Source organism: Oncorhynchus masou, chromosome 22, assembly GCF_036934945.1.
Source record: "Oncorhynchus masou masou isolate Uvic2021 chromosome 22, UVic_Omas_1.1, whole genome shotgun sequence".
NCBI lineage: Eukaryota > Metazoa > Chordata > Actinopteri > Salmoniformes > Salmonidae > Oncorhynchus > Oncorhynchus masou.
This window is the reverse complement of record NC_088233.1, coordinates 51,225,031-51,241,976: the sequence shown is the minus strand read 5'-3', so window position 1 is coordinate 51,241,976 and position 16,946 is coordinate 51,225,031. Positions and strand designations below refer to the sequence as shown.

Here is a 16,946-nt window from a genome sequence, read left to right as displayed (position 1 = left end):
GTTTCTCTGGAGACATAATATTAAATTATACATAACCTCAGAAGGTGGAGAGGGACATGTATCAGTGATTTTGACTAGATATACAGTCTGGCTCCCCAGTGGGTGGACCTATGCCCTACCAGGCCCACCATGGCTGCGCACCTGCCCAGCCATGTGAAATCCATAGATTAGGGCAGAATTTATTTATTTAAATGGACTGATTTCCTTAATATGAATTCTAACTCACTTGAAATTATTGCATGTTGCGTTTAGATTTTTGTTCAGTATATAAATACCAGAATATCGATAATATCCTCCAATATTCTATATGTGCAACTTGTTGTGGTATTTGGGGTGCTATAACATTCGGTTTGAAGGGACTGAGGATTTGGATATAATGTTTTAAGCATCCTGCCATAGACCCTACTACTAGTGACGCTAAAGCTGGCTGTGGAGTAAGTAACTAATGGAAACTGAGCCACATTTTTGGTCATGTCTCTTAGGATCAATGGATGAATCGCTTTTTTCTCTCAATAAAATTCAGTACATTTCAGATGTTGGTGTACTGCCCTCCTTTTACCACATAAATGTGACAAAATTAGTATTTACTTCAAAATATGTTAAACGAAATAAACTACTAAAATCAAATTATGCTAAATCGGATTTTTTGTAATAACGTCTACTAGACACTCCTAGCAAAATTATTGCTTGAGAAATTGCTATTGCTAAAATCCTTTTTTTTTTGTTGTTTAATTTTGACCAATTGAAAACAATCGCAGTAAGGTACTTAATTGTTACCCAGAAATGATTTGATGTCGAGATAAAAAGGGCTGCATTGGACCTTTCATTTCCCTTTTTGAAGTAGCTCAGTGATTGACCGTTGTGGAGTGGGTTGGGCTTTGTTGGACAAGCTGAGAGCCATCAGAGATGAGTGCAAGTCATTCACTTTGGCTTTTAATGTAATTGATGAGCAAATTGCAAAGCAGAGGACGAGGGACAACGGCGTGGACACCTCACGTTAAAGATTTTCCTAGGTCGATTTTTTTTTCATCTTTATTTCATTTTGACGCAAACGAGCTTGATGTGAGCAAGGGGGAAACAAGAGCACTTGTTTTTTTTAACCTTTCTCTCACCTTCACAGTGCACCTATCCACTATTTCACCTTTAGTTTAACTTATTTTGTGGTTCCTTGGATACTTTTGGCTTTCCAACACGGCTTCACCTGGTCACCCTTTTTACTGCAGTCTCACGAAACGGCACCAAGATTTCTTCCGCAACTTTAAAGCACTTCAGAGAAAAATCTACCAACAGGGAAAACATACTTTTGTCTTATACAAAGAAGCGCAAAAGTCACACAATGAGTCTCAAATCTGATTCTGAGCCGAACAACAATGTTGTATCCTTGGAAGAGGAGGTAAGGGGACGATTAGTGTTTTGTGGCACACATTTTATTGAGCGTGTCAGTTGTGTTTATCGCTTTTTTCAGGTCTGAGGATTCCAAGAAGTCTTATTCCATTTTTAAGACTGATTTGCATAGTGTGTTAACTTGTAGCGCATGTCTTCCTTTGTAGCCTAGCTTCGTTGTAGTTTACACGTCTGTAGGCCTTTTAAATCACGCCATATAAATCCAAATGAGGCTACTTTTAAAGAAATTACTCCAAATTCACTGTTTTCACACTTCAACAGTACTTTGTTTCATTTTTGACCAAGTCAATATATTGGATAAGGATATTATAGCGCAAGTAGAGCAAAAACATGTTACCTTTTAGTATCGCATTTGACTCTTTAGGTGGATTGACACTATGCGACACCTGTAACGTAGGGCTACCTTGTGGGAAAGCCAGCGTGCGATCAAACCACACATTGCTTCAATGTGAGTTACAATGTTTTCGTCTTGTGAAGGGAGAGTTTACGAGAGTTCACTACTTGCAAACTAAAGGGAGGATTTCTGAAGTCGAAATGTTTTTAAAACAGTGGGGGGGCCTGTGGAAATCTCATCGTTTTATTAGTTGACCTTGAGAACATTTCAGGAAAAAAATGTTGAATTTCGATTGTGTGGGATATATGTTCAGCTTAATCTTCCATTCCTAGTTGAGACCTTAATTGCTGAACATTTGATTCCCCAATATTTTTTTTAAAGCATGAATTGACTGCAACTGCGTTTTTATTAAATACAGTGTGTTTGATGGGTTTTGGAGGCTACTTCACTACTATGGGGAGGGTAATGAATAATCAAAATACACACTGCACATAATCTACAAGTAGGCCTACTGGAACATTCTGCTATTCAATGGTGATTTAAGCAATAAGGCACAAGGGGTATGGGCTGTTTTTACACACGACAACGCTGAATGCCTGGATACAGCCCTTAAGGTGACTTATTGTTATTACAAACTGGTTACCAACCTAACAAATGTTTTGTCATACCTGTGGTATACCACGGCTGTCAGCCAATTAGCATTCAGGGCTTGTACTACCCAGTTTATAATTAAATATTCTCATAGTTTCTTGAAGAATGTTATTTGGGGCGGCAGGGTAGCCTAGTGGTTAGAGCGTTGGACTAGTAAAGGTTGCAAGTTCAAGTCAGCTCGGGGATTTGAAAAGGTACAAATCTGTCGTTCTGCCCCTGAACAGGCAGTTAATCCACTGTTCCTAGGCCGTCATTGAAAATAAGAATTTGTTCTTAACTGACTTGCCTAGTTAAATAAAGGTTTAAAAAATAATTGTAGGCTAAGCCAAATGAGCTTTAATAGGACAACTATTACCCCATGAAAATTGAAATGTTTTACTCCATTGTAAACTATTTATACTGTTAGCTTTAATGTGTTAAACTTGAACTCATGGATTTTCATTCTTTGCATCCATAGCTCAATCTATGAATTTGAGTAGTTTCCAGCCCCATCTTCGCTTTATAGTAAAAAAGTGGTAATACTGCTGTTTGGCTAAATTAATTCGAGATTGTGGCTTCAATGTGATATACAGTGCCTTTGGAAAGTTTATAGACCCCTTGACCTTTTCCAAGTTGTTACAATACTGTCTCATTCTAAAATTGATAACTTATATATATATATATAGTTTAATCTACACAACACCCCATAATGACAAAGCGAAACAGGTTTAGACATTGTGCAAATATATAAAAAACACAACTTATTTACATCCATCCGTATGCAGACACTTTGCTATGACACTCAATTGTGCTCAGGTGCATCCTGTTTCCATTGATCATCCTTGAGATGTTTCTACAACTTGATTGGAGTCCACCTGTGGTAAATTCAATTGATTGGACATGATTTGGAAAGGCACACGCCTGTCCTATATAAGGTCCCACAGTTGACAGTGAATGTCAGAGCAAAAACCAAGCCATGAGGTTGAAGGAATTGTGTCGAGGTACTCCTCCCCAGAACTGTGCCAAAACATTTCTGCAGTGTTGATAGTCCACAAGAAGTGTCCTCCATCATTCTTCAATGGAAGAAGTTAAGGACCACCAATACTATCCCTAGAGCTGGCCGCCCAGCCAAACTGCGCAATCGGGGAGAAGGGCCTTGGTCAGGGAGGTGTTGGTCACTGACAGAGCTCCAGAGTTCCTATGTGGAGATGGTTGCCCTTCTGGAATGTTCTCCCATCTCTTCAGCACTCCACCAGTTAGGCCTTCATGGTAGTGGCCAGACAACACCTAAAGACTCTTAGACCTTGAGAAACAAGATTCTCTGGTCTGATGAAACCAATATTGAACTCTTTTGCCTGAATGCCAAGCATCATGTCTGGAAGAAACCTGGCACCATCCCTATGGTGAAGCATGGTGGCGGTGGACACATGCTATGGGGATGTTATTCAGCGGCAGGGACTGGGAGACTAGTCAGGATCGAGGGAAAGATGAATGGAGCAAAGTACAGATCCTTGATTTGAAAATCTTGAACTTGATCGAACATCTCTGGAGAGACTTGAAAATAGCTATGCAGCAATGCTCCACATCCAACCTGACAGAGCTTGAGAAGATCTGCAGAATGTTAAATGTAAAAGAATGGGAGAAACGCCCCAAATACAGGTGTGCCAAGCTTGTAGCCTCATACCCAAGAAGATTTGAGGCTGAAATTGTTGCCGAAGGTGCTTCAACAAAGTACTGAGTAAAGGGTTTGATTACTTATGTAAATGTGTTCAATTTTTTTATTTCTAAAAATCGGTTTTAACTTTTTCATTATGGGGTATTGTGTGTAGATTTTAGATTAAGGCTGTAAAATAACAAAGGGTCTGAATACTTTCCGAATGCACTGAATGACATGTCCTGTGTGGCGTGGCTGGTAGAGCATGTCCAGGGTTGTGGGTTCGATTCACATGGTGGGCCAGTATAAAAATGTATTCAGTCACTACTGTAAGTGATGCTAAATGACAAATGTTAATGAGGGCTATCTATTAGTGGGGAATCCTTTTAGATGTACACTACTGTTCAAACGTTTGGGGTCACTTAGAAATTATCTTTGTTTTTGAAAGCACATTTTGTTCATTTAAAATAACATCAAATTGATCAGAAATACACTGTAGAGGTTTAATGTTGTAAATGACTATTGTTGCTGGAAAAGCTGATTGTTTATGGAATATCTAAATGGGTGTACAATCAGCTGTTTCCAGCAACATTAGGCATTTACAACATTAACAATGTCTACACTGTATTTCTGATCAATGTGATGTTAATTTAATGGACAGAATGTTCTTTCAAAAGCAAGGACAATTCTAAGTGACCCCAAACTTTTGAACGGTTGTGTGCAGTACCAGTCAATAGTTTGGACAGCTATTCATTCCAGGCTTTTTCTTTGTACCATTTTCTACATTGTAGAATAATATTGAGGACACAAACTATGAAATAAACAAGTCAAAATATATTTGCGATTGTTCAAATAGGCACCCGTTGCCTTGTTTAAAGCTTTGCACACTCTTTGCATTGTCAGCCAGCTTCGAGGTAGTCACCTGCAATGCATTTCAATTAACTTTTGCCTTGTTCATTTGTGAAATTTCTTTACTTAATGCATTTGAGCCACTCTGTTGTTTTGTGACAAGGTAGATGAGGTATACAGAAGAGAGCCCTATTTGATGAAACACCCAGTCCATATTATGGCAAGAACAGCACAAATAAGCAAAGAGAAACAGCAGCCCATTTACTTTAAGACATGAAAGTCAGTCAATCAGGAAAATGTAAAGAACTTTGAACGTTTCTTCAAGTGCAGTCACAAACCATCATCAAGCGCTATGATGAAACTGGCTCATGAGGGCCGCCCCAGGAAAGACCCAGAGTTACCTCTGCTGTGGAGGATAAGCTCATTTGAGTTATCAGCCTCAAATTGCAGCCCAAATAAATGAGTTCAAGTAACAGACCCATCTCAATATCAACTGTTCAGTGGAGACTGGGTGAATCAGGCCTTCATGGTTAAATTGCTGCAAAGAAACCACTACTAAAGGACACCAGTAAGAAGAGACTTGTGTCAAACTCTAGCAATGGACATTAGACCGGTGGAAATCTCTTTTTTGGTTCCAAACGCTGTCTTTGTGAGACGCAGGGTAGATGAACGGAACTCTGCATGGAGCAGTGGGGGTGCTTTGCTGGTGACCCTGTCAGTGATTTATTTAGAATTCAAAGCACGCTTAACCAGCATGGCTACCACCGCATTCTGCAGCAATACGCCATCCCATCTGGGTTGCGCTTAGTCCCACTATCATTTGTTTTTCAACAGGACAATCGCCTTACACACCTCCAGACTCTAAGGGCTATTTGAACAAGAATTAGTGATGGAGTGCTGCATCAGATGACCTGGCCTCCACAATCCCCCAACCTCAACCCAGTTTGGGATGAGTTGGAAAAGCAGCCAACGAGCTCAGCATATGTGTGAACTCCAAGACTGTTAGACAAGCATTCCTTGTGAAGCTGGTTGAGAGAATGCCAGGAGTGTGCAAAGCTGTCATTAATGCAAAGATTGGCTACTTTTGGAGACTAAAATGCGTTTTGATTTGTTAAACACTTTGTTTGGGTTACTACATGATTCCATGTGTTAATAGTTTTGATGCCTTCGTTCTACCGTGTAGAAAATGTTTAAAAAATATACCCTTGAATGAGTTTCCAAACTTGAGTGGTACTGTATCGTTTAATCTGCATGTTTACTGTCCAACCTCGGCCCTTGAATATATTGCTCCAGTGATGAAACTGCACAGCTTTGGTCCAGTGGAAGCTCTTGAATCCACTGCCAGCCCTATGTAAAATCCTCCAGTAGGAGGCAGTATAATGTGTTTTCCACTTGAGTTCAAGCTACCCATTGTGCTCAGGCTGTTGCGACCTTGCTCATGGAAATGTTACAGGCACTGTATGCTTTTTGGATCTTTTGTCAAAAGCCAATGAAGTGACTGTAGAATAATTGGATGAATATGACTATTTTGGTGAGTTTCATGTTACTTCAAAGTTAACACCTAGATTTCAGTTTATTATGCTTTGTCTTACCGGATAAACTAAATTTAGTAGTCATTATATCCTCAGACCTGTCCTCGGTGATCTGAAGTCCGCTTTTGGACCAGTGGTACTGTTCTTGTTTCATAGGGCTGTTGTAAATATCCTCCATTGTACAGGTAATCTCTAAGGCTTCAGTACCTGTAGCCTACAACCCAATCCCAAGTAGACAACTAAACCCTAAACACTTGTGGAGATCTGAAAGGATGGAATATGGTAATGGCTCCCCCTGGTAGTTTAGGGAGAAGTTTCACTGTATTGCTCATACCAATCAAATCCTTTCTCAAAGTGTCGGCCCTAGGGGAAAGGTCAACCATTTCCTATTTTAATTGAGTAGAAAATGTGTAAAAAATGTCACTTGTGAATTTCTTCACAGACTGCAATGAGATCTGTATTTTAATTTACCACCTGAGCATTGCACGCATTAAAGCTGGAATCCACATTATGGGAAACGGCGCACTGTTCACCCCAGCACCTTGTTTTTTTGTTTATGAAACTGAGGGGAGGACCATTTTTAGAATTGTGGTTTAAAAAATTTAAACGCAATACATAATCTGCTGTTCTATCGCTCATGCAATTATTTCTGAGGGCAAAGTCTTGTTTTTGTTGTAATATTGGAAATAGGTGTGGCAGTTTCACCATTACTGATTCCAGCTTTAAGATTAACTTTTTTCTCTGAATTGCTAGATGGGTGTTAGTTACTGTGCTGCTATTGTAATTACCCTTGTTAGAAAATCAATTGATTGTGTTCTCCCAGGAATAATATACTCATGGTGTCTGAAGTGTTGAGTAATTTCCAGTGTATTGGTGGAAATTACCCTCTGTCCTGAATAAGGAAAACGCATCTCTTGGTATTGCCTTTTGTTGTGTGTGTGTGTGTGTGCGTGCACGCATCCTTAGCCTCCCTTTTAATGTCCAGGAACCTCGACCATATACTTGGCTAGGTTCTGAAATAGCCTTTCTAAATGTTTTTTTTCTTTTCTTGATTCCTCACATCCTCTGTCTGAAATCTGTGATGCCCATTTGGTCTAAAATTAGATGCCGTTCACCCTTGTGTTTAATCGACAGGTTCAATTTAACAAGTGTCAGTTCCCTTTGGCTGAAGGTGCCATAATTTTCCCAAAAGGCCTGTTAATATGAGCCCTAGGTGGTGTTCACATTTATTCCTTCGAAAGCCTGGCGTTCACTTGTTCTCATCCTAGTGCAAAAAAACATTCTCACAGATTAGCTGTACATTGGCAGAGGTCTCTGAATACCTGTATATTAAGTGTTCTGATACTTGCACATTTTTCCCAAAAGCCAAAGTTAGGAATGACATGTACGTATACCAGTGAAATTTATGAAAATGTCATTTTTTCTAAAGTAAGCCTCAGTGAAAAATGCTACAGAAGGTAAGAATGGAAAATCTGAAATTAAACAGCTGGGGAGACTTCACACAAGGCAATATACATGCTTCTGTATCCTTTTAAGGTGCCGAGTGAGTGTTAAAGGCTCAAAGCTGTACCCAAATTAAGCCTGAAGTTCAACTTGTATTCATTGTTGTGAATTGAAATGATTGTATCAATGCTGATAGTTGTAATTGCTAGATTTTCGCTTTCAAGATTAAATGTACACCTCTTCTGAGGCGTCTGTGCTTCAGCTGGTAAACTCTGCTTCTCATGTGCATTGGTTGTACACCTCTTCATGCATTCTGACATAAGTTGTGTGATCTGGAATTTGAAGCTACATAAGAACTGGGCTACTTGACCTATTGAGCTAATAAAAAAGGACATCGACAAATTATAACTATTGAACATATAAACTTAGCTCATATCAAAGTAGGGTTGTTTCTTTAAGGTTGTTAAGTCTTGCTCTTTTAATTCTCTCCCATGCCTGCCTCACTTGGGGCGGCAGGGTAGCCTAGTGGTTAGAGCGTTGGACTAGTAACCCGAAAGGTTGCAGCAAGATCAAATTCCCGAGCTGACAAGGTACAAATGTTCTGCCCCTGAACAAGGCAGTTAACCCACTGTTCCTAGGCTGTCATTGAAAATAAGAATTTCTTCTTAACTGACTTGCCTAGTTAAAAAAGATAAAATAAACTCAACATTGGTTTCTGAACCCCAAAAACATTAGTCCTGTTGCCAGGACAAAATGTGTTCAAAATCAAAGCATAACTAGCATAGCCAGGTTTTAAATTGGGGGTATGCATATTGCCTCAACCCTCACTCTTGGATGATCTCTTGTGATTTTTATACCCTACTATGGCAACCTAATCTGACCTTTTGTTTAGTAGCGTATGTCAAGTTAGCATTTTGTGTTTCCAGGTACGAACTCTCTTTGTCAGCGGCCTTCCAGTTGATATCAAGCCACGGGAACTCTACCTGCTCTTCAGACCATTCAAGGTAGGCCAGAATATTTTGTCAAATGTCTGAACTATTACTTTTTTCCTGATTCACCCTATTGACATGCCTAATAAGTGTGTCCAGCTCGTCAAATTCGGTGTTCTTGTGACTTACAAGGTGTTTGTGGTTTTACTTGCATTTACAGGGTTATGAAGGATCCCTTATTAAGTTGACTTCAAAGCAGGTGAGACCATGTCCATATCTGAGGTACAAAGGGAGTGAGGATGCTTGTAGTTGCTTGTACTGTAGACTTGCAATTTTATACCTTCAAGTGATGCTCTAGTAGCTTAAATATGAGATGTTTCCTTTGGTTCATTCCTTCATTATTGCAGCTAACAGACACCATTGTTTGCATGTGGAAATGTAACAGTGTACCTTTTAGCCAATCTAAGAGTCATCAGTCTTTTCCCTGTATTGTCTCTGATGTTCTGTTCTCTCGCTCTCTCTTCCAGCCTGTCGGGTTTGTTACCTTTGACAACCGGACAGGTGCTGAAGCTGCGAAGAACGCATTAAACGTAAGCAGTCATTCAGCCATTAATAAGTGGACGTGAGGCTATCCCTGAATTGTTGAGTAATCCTCTTCAACCTTTGGGGATTTGTTTTCATACTGAACTGCAGGTTGACACCTTGACATAGGAACTGAATGTTGACCTTGACTTCAATTCCAATATGCAAGATTGTTGGGTCACGACTGCCCACTATGGAAGAAGACTCTATTGTCTACTTACCATAATGCAGTTGAAATGTGACAAGATGGCTGTTTTTACTGTGATATATATTACCTCGATGGTTCAACTAATGTAGTCATGTATAACCAGTCAACTGAAAGGCCTCCTTTTCCATATTGGCCAGAAGCTCTACCACCCCCCTCACCCTATGTAAGTGTTTTCCTCAATGGGCTCTTCTGAAGAGTTACCGTGGTACAGTAATTTGACCTGCATGCATGTGAGCAGACTAAAGAGCACGTTGCACCTCTTCTCAGAGTATAGTCCCACCACCCCCTTACAGTGTTCACTATCTCTCTCTAGGGGATCCGTTTTGACCCTGAGAGTCCCCAGACCCTGCGCTTAGAGTTCGCTAAAGCCAACACGAAGATGGCAAAGAGTAAGCTGATGGCCACACCGAACCCCACAAATATCCACCCAGCTCTAGGAGCACACTTCATTGCACGGGACCCATGTAAGTGTGCGGCTCTACCCTAGAAACACTCACCACGCGGACATAGGCTTCCCCCAATCCTCCTTTCCTCCCTCTCCTTTTAGAATATGCACTACAGACAATGCTGGATCAACTAACTCACTTCTACACCTTAAGTAGATTGTAGTTTTATCTCGGCTGGTCAGGCACAACTAGGTAGTGCACAATGTTCCACTTCAATTAAATTCACCACGCTTGTTGGAACCAGGTCCTCCAGTGGTTATTGATTAATCTGCAGCACCAAGGTTTTTAATCCCATGCACCTGCGCTTTGCTCCCCCAAACACTGTTAAATCCACACTTTAAAAAGTCTCGGCTCTCATCCTCTTAGACGGGTCCACCAGAAGTAAGGCAAGGTGAAAGAGAATTGTTCTAGTCAGTGTAGCAGGACATGGATCCAGTTTGAATACTTGACCCAATACATCCTCCTGCCCTTAATTATGGATCACTGATCTAACATATTTACACAGGTGTGAACAATTTGGTTGGGAACTTGATTTCACACATTCCGTTAAATCAAAAATTATCTGGAGGGCCAGTTACATTTTCCAACTTTTTAAACATGGCCATTGTCCTGAGTCATTTTTAGTAGGCACCAAAAGGGAGCAAATGCTTTTGAAATGAGGAGATGCTAATTGATATCTCCCTAAAGTTATCTTTTTGTCTCTCCCCCCACCCCTCCAAGAAATTCCCAAATTGAGATCAGAACTACTATGCATTTGAGCATATTTTTTTCCATAGATGACCTAACAGGGGCTGCACTGATCCCGGCCTCTCCCGAGGCGTGGGCCCCTTACCCACTGTACACCACGGAGCTTCCCCCTGGGCTCCCCCATGCTGCCTTCACCTACCCGGCCGCTGCCGCTGCTGCCGCAGCCCTCCACGCCCAGGTGAGGGACCAACCGGTGGGTCTACTGCCCCTTAACATCTCTCTCTCATTTACCATCCCTTGCTATATGTGTAGCATATGATCGCGGAACATATATGGATACACATCAGGTTTGGCCTCAATCCCAAATAAAATTGGATAATCATTCTTGATAGTTCCATTTCAATCATCTGACATCATAAGGAACCAGTAGTGAGCTTATCCACCCTTAAACATGCACAACCTGATACTGTATTGTTCAACATGACGGGATCCATTCTGTGCATTTGGGAGGGCTTGTTGCCAAGCCCGCTGACTGCCTGTCTTACATACGGTAAGAAACCACACCAGTGGAGTAAAATAAGGGTCCAACCTCTGTCTGCTTCACTCCTTTCGTAAAATTCCTCACAACATTCCTGTGCACAGGATTCGTTGCTAAGAGATCACAACAGAGAAAATCTGTTTTTAATTGGCTCTCAGGTTGGATTATGTATTGGTCGTTGAGTGAATCTGTTGCCCATAAAGTCCTGTAAAATGTTAGCCAAGCCTCTCCACTGTTTTTGCTGTTTCTATGACCTCTTAAAACGAGTGAGTGAGGACAGTCTTGACAACACTGCTCAGATGGCGCATTGTTTTATTCCCAATGAACTCTGACCCTCATGTATGATACATGGAATTATGAGGTGTCATTAAATACGGGGTGTCTTGTGTTGTGTAGGACAGCTGAAATTAATTTGCTTGCTTCGCCCCTGGATATGCATTTTGATGGCTTTGTTACAAGTAAAATATCATACATTCTATTTTCTTACAGTATAAGAATGTGTCTCATCACTCTGGTGACTAGAGTGGTAATGACTCTAAATGATGTTCATTGTAAACCTTTAATCGGTTGTGACTGGTTGTCCTGCGAACCAGCTCTCGGTGAGCAGACCAATCGTTTGGTTGGCTCTGGCATTCCTGTGAATTGCCGTAGCAATAACTCAATGCGAGTTAAAGGTCAAAGCTGTGTAGGGGTTGACTTTTCTACCTGCCAGCACATATCAACCTGACTCTGTACTTCAGGGCTACAGTGTACCTGAAGTCTTGGGCATGTTGTGTTCCTGTAGCTGTTCCCTTTGCTTTTACCAATATTCTGGGTTAAGGGAATGCAGTTGTCTTTTCTCACTCACACATTCAATTGCAGTTTTCCATGGGTGGCATTGTACTAACCGTTCCCTTAATAGTTGTGGAATACACACCAATTGTAAACCACAGTATATCATGTTGATGGCCGGCTGCAAAAGAGACCATTAAAGGTGAAAGTGGAGTCAAATCTCAGTAACTGCTAACTGTAAAGTTCAGTGAGGTGAATGAGGGCATCCATGCATCATTCATTCCCCTCAATGTGCATAGGTAATCAAAGTCTTAGGTCAGAGGGCCTTTTGTTATGTAATGTGTAGCGCCTGCAGAGCTAAGCCCCCAAATTCCACAAGTTCACTTATGAGATGCTGTGTATTCGTAGTAGTCACCAACCTTGGTCCTGGAGAACTACATGGCATTTGTATCAAATGAGATTTTATTTGTCACATGCGCCAACTACAACAAACTGAAATGCTTACTTATAAGCCCTTAATGAACACCGTTTTCAGAAACATAAGAGTAAAAAAAAATACAATTAGTAAATATTTTAAGTAACAAGTCTACCAGTACAATGTGCGGGGGTACAGGTTAGTAGAGGTAATTGGCGTAATATGTACATTATGGGTAAAGTGACTATGCATAGATGATAAACAGCGAGTAACAGCCCAGCACCAACACAACATTTTTTTAACACTGGTATCTGGGATATAGCTCAGCCTCACCTCTCTTTTTCATTATGATTGAAAAGACAACTGACGCAAGATCTGCGTTGTTTAGTGCTGACTGGAACAAAAGGCTGCACACCCTGAAGCTCTGTTACTGTAGTAAAACCACCTCCCTCACAGTTGGTAGGTATAGAGTGATGCTAACCCTAGATGCTGATCTCGAGCCAGTTTTGCATTTGCCCCACTAATGGTTAGGATTAGGGGAGATGATGATCCCCTAGATTTGTATCACAGGTGGCTGGTAGCACCTTAATTTGGGAGGACAGGCTCCTAGTAATGTCTGGAATGGAATAGATGCAAGGGAGTTGATACCATTCCATTTACTCATGCAAGCATTTGAGTTGTCCTCCCCTCGGCAGCCTCCTGTTATCTGTTCCTTGGGGGAAACTTCACCCTGTGGCTAATAGCTCTGCTACTTGAACTTTGACCCAACAATGGTGGCTGCTCATTGATGGGCTCCCTCATACATTAACAGGCTCCCTCTCATTCTATTTGCATAGGAAGTTAATTGTGAAGTCTATTTTCCAAGCCCAGCGGGGCCCGAGGAATGTGGGGCATTCTGAGGGGCGTGTTCCGGGGGGAAAATAGAATGCAACATGACCACAGGGTATGGAAGTGCTGAACACTTTGTCTGGTGTTCTCCTACCGGTGCCCTTGGCTGGAACACAAAGGTCTGATGTGTGGCTCTGTCCAATGGGGGACAGGAATACAATTAATGGCGACGTGGTGAAAGCTACAGAAATTGGGTCTGAAAACAGTAGCTTTCCTGTACAGTTCAGTGGATGGTTTGTAGAGTAGACTGACACTAATGCCGTCTGGCGTGTGGAGTTGTACTGTAGGTTAAATGTCTTGTCAGTGAGAGTCAATTATTTGAACTTGGTGCACCCGCAGAATAGATCCTGTTTATTTCTGCTGTTCTCCCCGTTTTTAGTACCTTTGTGGCTAAAACAACATTCCTTACTCCGGGATACTTCAACTGGTGACTATCTGGGAGAATAAAGAAAAAGGAGCACTCTGTTGCTGTGTAAATCAGGTTGATTGACCAAACAATGCCTACTCTGTAACAATTGAATGTCTGTAAAGTGTCTGAAGCAATATTCACATAACCTAGTATTTGGTAACTCTGAAAGTAATTTTGTCTCTGGTAAGGTGATCAGAAGAATACTAGGCCAGTATTTCACCTGGGTTGTGTTCATTAGACAGCACATGGAAGAAAACGGACCAACAGAGAGGGCCTACCTTGTGTAATAAACCAAATGCTGAACATGACCCAAGCATGGGCTTTTCTGCTGGAGTGCCCTCTAAGCCTGCTTTGTATTCCTCAGATGCGTTGGTACCCGTCCCCATCTGAAACCTCACAACCAGGATGGAAATCCCGGCAGTTCTGTTAAGTGTTTAGTAAGTATGACCCATCCCAAGAAGCCTAGCTAAACTGTCTGCATCCGAAATGGCACCCTATTACTTACTACACAACTTTTGACAAGGGCCTACATAGGAAGTAGTGCACTGAAGAGAATAGGGTGGGTGCTCAGACTCAGCCCATGTCATTATTTCTTGAGCTTTCACATGTGATGCTTTCAGTTGGCTAATTTGTATGGAATTGCAAAACAATGTTTTTAAACCATTTTCTCGCTCTCCCCAGATCCCATTCAGTACCTGAAGGTTTTTGTTTTTCCCCTCAGAGCAGAGTAAAGGTATTCTGAACTCAATTGAATTTAAATCCGGTTTATTTAACGGACATTAAGGTGCATTACCGATGTTGCTTTCCTCGCAGAAAAATGGAGAGGAGGATTTTGAGACCGTGGAAACATGTTGCGGACGACAATCTGAAGCAGAAGACAATCTGACTTTTGGCCTTTGACGGTACAGCCCCCCCCCCCCCCCCAAAAAAAAAGTGTGCGCAGTCTTTTCTCGAAGTGGACCTAACTCTGTGCTGAAACTATCAAGCTGCTCTCTATTGGATGTGGGTGGGACTCAACAATCAATCCATGTTGAGGTATTCGGCATGAATTAGAAATCCAAACATTTTGTCATTTCATATTGCTTATGTTGCCATAATAGCGAGAGGTCTAGGCGGACCCCTACAGTATGTTTTCATTATTCTTAGTCTCGCTTCTTTGAAGATTACCTTGGATTGAGTTGCTTACGATGTTACCTGCGAAGTAGATGCAGACATCTTGTTTCTTGTCATTTTTGTGTTTTCTTTGTTCAGAATGGATAATGTATGCACTGGGTTTTCTTCTTCTGATCTTTAACTGTAAACCTGTCTAAGAATGCTGACGCTGTCTGTAACCTTGGACCTTTTGAATGCAACCTCTAACGACCCAGTTTTGCCAAAATATCTGTGTTTAGATTATATTTGAACAAAACAGTGAGTACAAGTATTTTTGTACATTTGTGTAATGAGTATTTATGCATTTTTGTGCAATTTAAAGAAGTAATCTGTATAAGTTGATGTTTAGTCTGCCCTTGTGGGTTTCTTTGTTGTTTTTGATGGATGTTGAATCCTGTCTATAATATCCTGTTTTGAAGTAGAACAAAAGTGCAATTTTCTTTGGCTTGGTGTTAAATACTGAAATATTCTGACCGTGGCAGTCAGAACTGCTACTGTACATGGACTGCTAACATGAGATTGCTGTAAAACAAAATGCTGATCATTCAGAATGTGAAACTGGATAATAAATGGATTGATCTGAAGCGTTTTATTTATTTTTTTAAACACAAGGGACTGGGATCAAATGTTACCTCAACTGAAGGATGGAACATGATGGATCTGAACATACATGTACACTTTGAATTGGGCACTTTTGGTTTCTGGTGGTCCCCCATGATGTCCTTGGATTGTCTTTCTTTCTAGCCTTTGGGTCTTTGTTATAATAAATGCGTAGGAGCAGTTGTAGTGCTCTGGGGACTTAAATGTTAACTTTAAATCTACTCAAACATGTGCCAGTTCACGTAAAAGTTGTCATTAATAACTGATGTGAGAATGTGCTTAATGCCCCGCAAACTTTAGACCATGCATATGCACCATGTAGTGGTTGAATTGCAAGCAGACAGTAATTTGTGAAAATGGGGGATATGCCACGATTGGGCTTTTTTTTTTTTTCAGGAAATATGGTAAAAAGATGCTGTCGTTTAGTGAGTTTGCAATCTAAAATTATTAGCAGAATAAATAACTTGACTGATGCTTTCATACTCCCGACACAGCCAAAAAATAAGGTACTTCACAATTGTAAATGGCTTAGTATTTTAGTGATCTGACCTGGACCATGGTTTAAACAATAGGCTGCAGTTGAACTTCAGAACAGTTCACCTTTTCCATTGATGTATGAAGAATACTACTATGTGAGTACCTTAATTTCATATTTCTGGAGTAGACATTTCAGTATTCGCGGTCAGTCCAGCATAGGTTGAGAGAAATCGATTCAAACATGCTACTGACAGGTCCACAAATTATTTACATTTTCAAAATCTAAGTCCTTTTCCAAATACAGCATAAGTTACTGCGAAGGTGAAAGTCTGCCAAAATGAGGATGTAGTGCTTCGGGGTTTAATAAATTATCCATACACACATCCAACACCACTCTAACAGTGATTGTGACTGAAAATGATTGTGGTTCTGAAATGAATGAGGTAAAACTTTGACTATAGCACTGCTCTACATGACTAACAAGCTTGTACATTACAGCACAGGCTATACACTGTAGCAGTAAGTGTGTGCACATGGCAATAACCTACAGACTATGTAACTTGTAGACATGGTAAACTTAGAACATCTAATGTAAACAGTGCAGTATTGTATGTCTACACAACATTAACCATGAGCGTTGTACACAAATTGCCTACCACCACAGAAATGCTAACGAACAGCTAATTGCTAACAGGCATGCAAAATACTAATTCATTCTGAATGGAAATGCTACCACTAGGGGAGCTGGCTAACAAGCTCAATGTAATTGGTGATTAGAACAATAGGCGATGTGCTCTGAAAGTGAGACCTCTTAAGTCACTTTTCGATGTATGCACAGAATATCAGACAGAGAAGGTATTATGACCACAGGAGGGAAACGTAGCGACAGACAGGCCTAGTTTTGTTTGGGTGGGGAGCCAGGCCGAGCCAATCAGAATGAGTTTTTCCCCACAAAAGGGCTTTATTACAGACATGGTAGAGAAATTAACATTCAATTC

At 40.8% G+C, this 16,946-nt stretch overlaps 1 protein-coding gene across 3 annotated transcripts; it reads left to right on the top strand.

The window, feature by feature from the left end:
• The first annotated feature begins 848 nt into the window (after positions 1 to 848).
• On the top strand, positions 849 to 15,455 carry rbpms2a (RNA binding protein, mRNA processing factor 2a). 3 transcript variants are annotated; one of them, XR_010450966.1, is made up of 9 exons: positions 849 to 1,393; positions 8,773 to 8,850; positions 8,996 to 9,034; positions 9,303 to 9,365; positions 9,879 to 10,029; positions 10,788 to 10,951; positions 14,084 to 14,156; positions 14,401 to 14,452; positions 14,533 to 15,455. XR_010450966.1 is itself a non-coding variant. In XM_064930536.1 (8 exons), the coding sequence occupies exons 1-7, from the start codon at positions 1,337 to 1,339 to the stop codon at positions 14,147 to 14,149; spliced, it is 603 nt and encodes a 200-aa protein (XP_064786608.1). In that variant the 5' UTR covers positions 849 to 1,336; the 3' UTR covers positions 14,150 to 14,156; positions 14,401 to 15,455. The 3 variants fall into 3 exon arrangements, 2 of the variants coding, with proteins under 2 accessions (XP_064786608.1, XP_064786607.1); XM_064930536.1 differs by having other exon boundaries at positions 10,788 to 10,936; positions 14,401 to 15,455; XM_064930535.1 differs by having other exon boundaries at positions 14,401 to 15,455.
• Positions 15,456 to 16,946: the final 1,491 nt, after the last annotated feature.